The sequence below is a fragment of the Callorhinchus milii genome, unplaced genomic scaffold (genome assembly GCF_018977255.1).
Source record: "Callorhinchus milii isolate IMCB2004 unplaced genomic scaffold, IMCB_Cmil_1.0 Scaffold1, whole genome shotgun sequence".
Taxonomy (NCBI): Eukaryota; Metazoa; Chordata; class Chondrichthyes; order Chimaeriformes; family Callorhinchidae; genus Callorhinchus; species Callorhinchus milii.
Genome location: NW_024704742.1, coordinates 1,403,996 through 1,412,399, shown reverse-complemented (window position 1 = coordinate 1,412,399; position 8,404 = coordinate 1,403,996). Strand labels below are relative to the sequence as shown.

Sequence of the window (8,404 nt, the reverse complement as noted above, 5' to 3'; positions counted from 1 at the left end):
GTGTGTCTGTGTGTGAGTGTCAAGGACTCACTCCTTTACATTGCAAACACGAAGCATCTCCTGCAGTTCCTTAAAAACTGGAGAGAGAGAGAGAGGGGGTGGGGGGGGGGGGGGGGGGGGAGGGGGGGGGGAGAGACAGAAAAGGGAAAAGGAATAGAGATGGAGATGGAGAGGGGGAGGGGGGGGGATCGTGCCCGGGCTGTTGGGTGGATTTATTTAAACAGATCACATCTGGTGGCTTGTGAGTGGGGTTTGGCAGTGAAGATTTCTTTTTTACTGCAAGGTCACTGCTTCTCTCCATCCTCTCCCCATCTCTCTCTCTCCTCCTCTCACTCCCCCACTGAGCACCACACAAACCTGGGGGGGAGGGAGGGGGAGGGGGGGAGAGTGGGGGGGAGGGGGGGAGAGTGGGGGGGGAGAGTGGGGGGGAGGGGGGGAGAATGGGGGGAGGGGGGGAGAGTGGGGGGGAGAGTGGGGGGGGAGAGTGGGGGGGGAGGGGGGAGAGTGGGGGGGGAGAGTGGGGGGAGGGGGGAGAGTGGGGGGGAGAGTGGGGGGGGAGAGTGGGGGAGGGGGGGAGAGTGGGGGGAGAGTGGGGGGGAGAGTGGGGGGAGAGTGGGGGGAGGGGGAGAGTGGGGGGGAGAGTGGGGGGAGAGTGGGGGGAGAGTGGGGGGAGGGGGGGAGAGTGGGGGGGAGAGGGGGGGGAGAGTGGGGGGGAGGGAGGGGGGGAGAGTGGGGGGGAGAGTGGGGGGAGAGTGGGGGGAGGGGGGAGAGTGGGGGGAGAGGGGGGGGAGAGTGGGGGGGAGAGTGGGGGAGGGGGAGAGTGGGGGGGGAGAGGGGGGGAGAGGGGGGGAGAGTGGGGGGGGAGGGGGGGAGAGTGGGGGGAGGGAGGGGAGAGTGGGGGGGGAGAGGGGGGGAGAGTGGGAGGAGGGAGGGGGGAGAGTGGGGAGAGTGGGGGAAGGTTATAGAAAGAAGAGAGCGAGTGAGTACTGGAAATATATTGATTGATGATTGATTGACAGACAGACAGACAGACAGACAGACAGACAGACAGACAGACAGACAGACAGACAGACAGACAGACAGACAGACTATATAAGGACTGGGGGGTGTCCCATGGATTGGATGCTGTGACCCTCCGCAGTGGGTGTCTCAGCTCCAGTGTCGGGGCTTTGCTGATGGTGTGTCTGACGATTGGATTTTGGATTATACGCGGCTGAAGGAGGGTCGGAGTGTCAGTGTCTGTCTGTCTGTGGGTCTGTCTGTGTCTGTCTGTCTGTGTCTGTCTGTGGGTCTGTCTGTCTGTCTGTCTGGTCGGACGCAGAGCAGCAGATCATTGTCTGTCAGGTTATACCGCAGAGACTGAGACAGAGAGAGACTGAGACAGAGAGAGATTCCTTCTCAATACCAGAACAGCATCACTTGTCTCACTGTGTGCTCTGCTCTGTGTGTGTTACTGTGTCTGTGTGTTACTGTGTGTGTTACTCTGTGTTGCTGAGTGTGTGTGTGTTACTGTGTGTGTTGCTGTGTGTGTGTGTGTTGCTGAGTGTGTGTGAGAGTGTGTGTGTGACTGTGTGTGTGTGTGTGTGTGAGTGTGTGGGTGTGAGTGAGTGTGTGTGAGTGAGTGTGTGTGAGTGTGTGTGTGTGTGAGTGTGTGTGTGTGAGTATGAGTGAGTGTGTGTGAGTGTGAGTGTGAGTGTGAGTGAATGTGAGTGTGTGTGAGTGTGAATGTGAGTGAGTGTGAGTTGAGTGTGAGTGAGTGTGAGTGAGTGTGGGTGTGTGGGTGTGAGTGAGTGTGAGTGAGTGTGTAAAGCCTACCTTGGGATGAGCAGAGAGGAGAGTTTGGAGCTGTTTCTCAGTCGCAGTGATTATTTGTTTGTTTGTTGCACCGCCTGAACACTGATGGATCCTCACAAAGAGACCTGAGAGCAAGAAACCAACCGAGAGAGAGAGGGAGAGAGGGAGAGGGAGAGAGAGCTTTTTATTTGGTGAATAACCTTGAATATTGTTGCATGTTTTCAGGGTTGTGAGTGACAGTACGAATAGAATTGATTGTAATTCAGTTTGCCAGCGGGTCTGTTAATTAATTAATAATAATAATAATGATTATTATTGATTAATAATGATAATATTTTGTTGTAATGCTGTAATGTAGAATTATTATTATTATTGTTGTTCGACCATCGTTCTTGTTTCACAGTGCAAACCAGAAAACATAGTACTTTGGGGTAGATTTGTACCAATCCTGTGTTAAGAAATGTGCTGTTTGTGAGACAAAATACCTCTTTATTTCATATTTTTTTCATTTAATCCCCCCCCTCTCCCCCCCATGTGTGGGGGGTTTGCATCCATCCACACAGTGCTTGGCTCCAGCAGTGAGACGATAACCTGAAGGTGTCTTTTTTTGTAATGCAACTGATGTGTCTTACAATAAAGGGTAGAAAAAGGGGGTTTTGCTCTACAAGATTTTTTTTTGTGGTGGGGGGGGGGGGTGTAAGGAATAAGATTCACTGTTCATCTCTCACACACACACACACAGAGCTGTCACCCTGAAGCCGGCAAATTCTGTGCTGCAATTTTATGGTTAATAATAATAATAGTAATAATAATAATAATTCTTGCACTTGATATAGCTCACGCCTTATCACGAGGCGTTTCAAAGCGCTTCACGGGATACACTGTAAAGTGAATTGACTGTGTATTTTGCGGGCGAAAGAGGGAACATATTTAGAGAGCGCGCATTTTGTGCATTGGGTGTAGTTAGAAAAGCTGACGTTTTCTGTCTCGCTGTTTTAAAGGAGTGAGAAAATGTATAATTTAAAGGTCAAAGTATAACGGTCTCCCCATTCCAGATGTCCGCGGTGTTTGGTGGCACGAGGCTTTGTGTGTGTGTGTGTGTTGGGGTGGGGTGGGGTGGGGGTGAACTGCAGTAACGTACCCATTTTAATTCAATAGACTGAAGGTGTGATTCCCTGTGACTGTGTGTGTGAGTGAAAGTAAGTAAGTGAAATAACAAAAATAATAATAATCCTTGCATTGGATATTGCGTCTTCGAGACGTCTCAAAGCGCTTCAAGGAATATACCGTACCGCGTATTTTGTGTGCGGGGGCAGAATTTTTTTTAAAATAAAGAGTGACTGAAGCCAGATACGGAGTTACTGACAGACCTGTTTCTGGAGTAAACTTGACCATTGTAGTTGGGAGAAGAAGTGAGAGAGAGAGAGAGAGAGAGAGAGAGAGAGCGGGGAGGTGGAGGGGTGGGAGAGAGAGAGAGAGAGAGAGAGAGAGATGCGGCATTCTTCCAAGGGGTTAATTGAATCACCTCGATTGCGCTAATATTCACATTTCTCTCCCGACCCTGGGACCTGTGTTCACTGTTGCAGGGAAAAGTGCCAAGCGAGGGAGAATCATTCCGCTTCGGGAAAAACACAGGCGTGAAGCAGAGACTCTGTTGCTGCTGCTGGTGGCGCGGTGGGGCAAGGAGTGAGAGGTTTATTTTTGGAGCTGCAAAGCAACACACAAGCCAACAGCGAAAGGCAAATAGCTTTGGTGGTGGTGGTGGTGGTGGGGAGGGAGCAGATGCAAGATGGGGACTCTACCAGAGACGCGTAGCTCTCAAGCCGTCCAGAGGATTACAGGTTCAGCCCAGACAGAAACACCAGGCGTTCACAGCAGCCGACACGCAAGCCCGACGCAGCTCGAGACTCCAATCTCGTTCCCCGGCCAAAAGGAGACCTCCTTCGCCCAGGACACCACCGCCGGTCCCGCAGCCAGAGCCGGCAAGGCTACAGGCTGTAAGGATCCCAGCCCGTCTCCCGTGGGATTCGGCCGGCAGGGAAAAATTCCGGAAGAATCCGGCTTGATCTCGGACCAGAGGCTTGGCAACACCACTCCAGTCCCTGGAGAAGAAATCGCCGCGGGCTCTCGGGTCGAACCCTTCCTGGTGGGCGTTTTGCAGGCGGAGCAGGAACACCGGGAGGAGGTCATAAAAGCAGAGAGGAGAGTGTGTTCTGCCTCCAACAGCAGCAGCAGCAGTAGCAGCAACAGCACCGACCTGCGGCCATCACCCCCAGACCACAGCAGTCTGAGAGACCAAGGAGAAAAGTCCAAGAGAGAGGAGCCACAGTGTGTCCAGCCTGGGGTACACCCTCTCCCTCCTCAGCCTGGGAACAGTCAGGTCACCTCCAGAGGCAAACAGGGGGCTCCGCAGCCTCAGACCCAGACCCAGACTCGTTCTGTCCTGGGACCAGAAGAGACAAAGGCTGGTTTGGGGTCGAGCAGGGAATTGGCCAGTCAAGACCTCCCGCCTGGGTCTTTGAGTCTCTCGGAAGCAGTCGCAAAGCAGCCAGAAAGCGACCCGCAGCCTCCGGCTCTGAAGCTGGAGCCGGGCTCCGTCTCTTCCCAAACCCCGAGCCTGCGAGAGAAGTCGGCGGATGGGAGCGAAGTGGGATTGGGAATGATGCCCGTTGCGGAGCCCACCCCGGCTCGCCTGGAGACCGAAGCCCAACGAGTGGCACCCGAGCCAGTCGGCCTCTCCGCCTGCCGGCAAACCCCAGAGAGGCCCCACCAGCAGAGGCAACCTGCAGTGCAGGCGGTGCCGAGCTCCCCGAGGAAGCCGGGGGAGCCCACCAGCCCGGCGGGGGCCGGGGGCCACCCGCGCCCGCAAGGCAAGTTCAAAGACGCTGAGACCATGACGAGCAACCACTTCCCGGGCACCTCCGGCTCTTGCGCCCCCGCCAAGTCCTGCCGGGACGCCGAGGTCCAAGCTGTGCTGCAAAGCTTCCAGTTTAAATCCACCGCCACCAGCCCCAAAAGCCCGGCCGGCTACCTGCTGAGCGACAGCAAGGCTCCCGTGCAACCACCCCCCGCGCACTGCCTCGACCTCAACCGGGCTGGACCGACGGGCGCGAGTGCCACGTCGGGTCAATCGCCGGGCACTGCCGGGGAATCGGATGAACTGAAAGTGATCTGCACCTTCGCAGCAGGGTGCGAGCACTCCAGCGTGGTCTATGAGGTCAGGGAGGGTTCCCAGCAGCTCCCATCGGCAAGGGAAGCTAAACCCCAGCCCCTTTCGGCGGAGGTGGTTTCCGGAGGGAAGGGTGAGGGTCAGCCAAAGGTCCGCAAAGGGTCTCCAGGCCACCCTGGGACCACCTGCCACAAGGGAAGCGATGCGACCACAGAGGCTCAAGCTCCGGACCCTGGTGTGGCTCCAGCCAACAGTTCCAAGGTGCCAAATGACCAGGGAAGCACCAGGGATGTGAAAGGTGCTCCCAGCGCCCGTGCGGGATACGGAGCAACAATGCAGTGTGTTCCCGTTGCCAGTGCAGCTGACCGCAATGTTACCAGCACATTGGCGCAAACCAAGCCAATTGGGGACTTGAAATTGGAGACTGACCGCCCAAAGACTATTCCTGACTTAAACAAAGAGCGTGGTCAGACAGGGGACTCTTGTGTCAGGAGCCAGCCATCTGATGCATCGAATATCTGCCGAGAACCAAACCAACCGAAAGCCGATGGTGATGTGGCCAAGGAAAGTGAACAAAAATCCAAATCTGTTCACAACATTGGTACCAAATCTGACCAGTCAAAGACTGCTCTGGGCATCCAGAAAGATTTGTGTCTTTCGAAAACCACGTCAGTAAGTGCCAGTAAGGAGTCGGGCAAATCACCACCCGCTCAAAATATGGGTAAGGAACCGTCGCCCTCCAAAACAACTCAAGAAGTCCACAAGGAATCCAGCCAGCCTCAGGCTTCTCAAGACACCACTAAGGGAGTTAATCAAACCAAAACTGCTGGGGATGCCAATAAGAAACCAGCTCCCTCTGTAGCTGTCCATGACGCCAGTAAGAAATCTGCCAAGTCACAAGCCTCTGACAACACCCGTGTAGAGTCTGGGCAGTCGCGAGGTAAGGAATCTGTTCAGGCCAAAACGGGTGTTGATCCCAGTAAGGGATCCAGCGAGTCCAAAGCTGGACAAGACACCAATAAGGCATCGAGCCCTTCAAAAGTTGTCCATGGCACCAGTAAGGCATCGAGCCCTTCAAAAGTTGTCCATGGCACCAGTAAGGCATCGAGCCCTTCAAAAGCTGGACAGGAAACCAATAAGGCATCGAACCAGTCAAAAGCTGCTTCTGATATCAACAACACATCTGGCCAAGTTGCAGTCTTGGATGACCACAAAAAGAAATCGGGCCAATCAAAAGCTGGTAATAACAGTAACAAGAAACCGGACAAACCTCCGTGCACCAGTAAGCAATCAAGCACGCTGCTCTCTGGCAAACGGAAGTCCGCTCCGAACGCCAAGACGAAAAAGAAGCAGTCGGCCAGCAATTCTAACGAGGACTCAAAACAATCGAAGAATGTTCGAGATGTGATCTGGGATGAGCAAGGGATGACCTGGGAAGTTTACGGTGCCTCGATGGATCCCGAGTCGCTGGGGTTCGCGATTCAGAGTCACTTACAGAAGCAGATCAAGGAGCACGAGAAGCTAATCAACGTGAACATTCAGAGCAAAAGATCAATGTCATTGGATGCGACGCCTGTAAGTAAAAAAGCCAACAAAAGGAGACAGCAAAATGTCTTCAGGACAGTTCTGCAAAATATCAGGTCCCCACAGTGCTGTGTGCGCCCTCAACCATCCTCTGTGATTGACTGATGTGAAGCGTAGTAATCAATGTCTTACCCAAAACACACCACAAACTGTTTGCAACCGAATATTTTTGTTCCGGATCCGTGTCGTCTGTAGACGGGTGGCACCTCCCTACAGATTTTGTTTTTCCGACCTCGTTCAACAGAATTCTACAATGACTATTCGACATATTGGAACGTTCTATACCAACCACAGTTGGTTCAAGACCGACGACCACCACTCAGATTGTGCTATTACACAGGAATCGGTTATTATTTTCCGGTCAAATGAACGGCTTGTCTTGGTGTCGCGAAAAAAAAAAAAGTCGTCAAGATTTATTCACCGCAAGATACTGCGGAGTCTCTTGCACCGAAAACAAAACCCGCGTCACTGTCTTGGGGTCGACCGCTATCGCAGGAAGAATCCGAAGTGCATGAAACTGTTTGAGATATTTTAATGTTTGTCAGTATGTTGAGGGAGGAGAGCAGAACTGTGTATGTGACACCAGGTTTTGCGTTTGGTATATAAATTACCCTGCTACAATCAAGTAAGTATTGATTTATTTTGCAATAACAACAACATTGCCATTGTCCAGTGCGTAGTCCTAGAAGTACAAGTTGTTAATGGGCTTTCTGGCTTCTTCGAGGAAAGAAAGCCACTACCTTAGATACAGGATTTATTTGGGACGCAGCTTGCTTTGGTACATCATTTTCAAGTTAGATTAAATGTGGCTAATATACTGTATTTGTTCAATCAAAATACTTTATATTGTGTAAATGTACAACGAGAAATAGCAAAATGATGCATTCTAGCTTATTCTGCTGTAACCACTAGACCAACTAGAACTGTCAAGTTATGTTGCCATCTTCTTTGTATGACATAGACGTCAAGTATTTGCTGTCCCGTCTTTTACAAAGCTCAAACACTGTTTAATATTAAATTTACTTTTACTTTCCTATATAATATATATATCTTCTCTACTTGCAGTAATGGGCTGATCTAGAACAAAAGTAACGATGACTTTTTTTAAAATTTGTGCGCCCTTTACCTTATATCACTGTCCAAATATATTTTGATTTAGAACGTGGTGAGATGCTCATGTCCTTTTCCTTACACTTGTTCATGTGAAAGTTGGTAAACATATAAAGCCAATTTCTTGTTTTGCGGTGCTTTATTTCACTGCTTGTGTCAGGCAGTTGCAAATTACTGACGCTGGTGAAATCGTCTCTCAGTGATTGTGGTCTGTTTTACCCGTATTCTCCATAGAGTGTTGTGAAAAATTAGATCAGTTTTCAGTTTGGCATATGAAACGCCCAACTTATGAGCACTCTTGTCTGTTACTGCATTTCCTCTGAAGCAGTGTCACCCTGCAACCTGAAGCTCCAATACGTAGGCTGCTCTGAGCTGGACAAACAGCAAGAAGCTCGCCAGACTGCGCTATCAACGGCAAGCTATTAGGTTTGAGCTGGTTAAACTCCGGTGGTATCCCAGTGCACGTCCTGAGGTCCCCGAGCCTCGACTCCTGCCAGCCTGCACCTCCTTCCCGGCCCGTCTCGAAACCCGCCTCTTCGACTGAGCCGTCGGCCACTCTCCTACCTTCCCTGCCCTCCATTCCTCCTCGATCCCGGGCCCAAGCTCGGGCCCAAACCCCTGACGGTCCAGCGCCACGGGACGTCCTCCAGACGTGAAAGGCGCCGTGCAAGTGTCACTTTTGTATTGCATTGTATCGTGATACTCCGGGAAATTAGTGAAGCAGGCGTGTCTCTCCGGGGAAAGAGA

The 8,404-nt window shown here is 52.0% G+C and overlaps 1 protein-coding gene across 3 annotated transcripts; it reads left to right on the top strand.

Annotated features, from left to right (window-relative positions):
• Window positions 1-964: 964 nt before the first annotated feature.
• Window positions 965-7,777, top strand: LOC103184498 (G protein-regulated inducer of neurite outgrowth 3). 3 transcript variants are annotated; one of them, XM_007902529.2, is made up of 3 exons: window positions 1,760-1,985; window positions 3,381-5,986; window positions 6,026-7,777. In XM_007902529.2, the coding sequence occupies exons 2-3, from the start codon at window positions 3,584-3,586 to the stop codon at window positions 6,650-6,652; spliced, it is 3,030 nt and encodes a 1,009-aa protein (XP_007900720.2). In that variant the 5' UTR covers window positions 1,760-1,985; window positions 3,381-3,583; the 3' UTR covers window positions 6,653-7,777. The 3 variants fall into 3 exon arrangements, with proteins under 3 accessions (XP_042198051.1, XP_007900720.2, XP_007900719.2); XM_042342117.1 differs by lacking the exon at window positions 1,760-1,985 and adding an exon at window positions 965-979 and having other exon boundaries at window positions 3,381-7,777; XM_007902528.2 differs by having other exon boundaries at window positions 3,381-7,777.
• The last annotated feature ends 627 nt before the right edge of the window (window positions 7,778-8,404 follow it).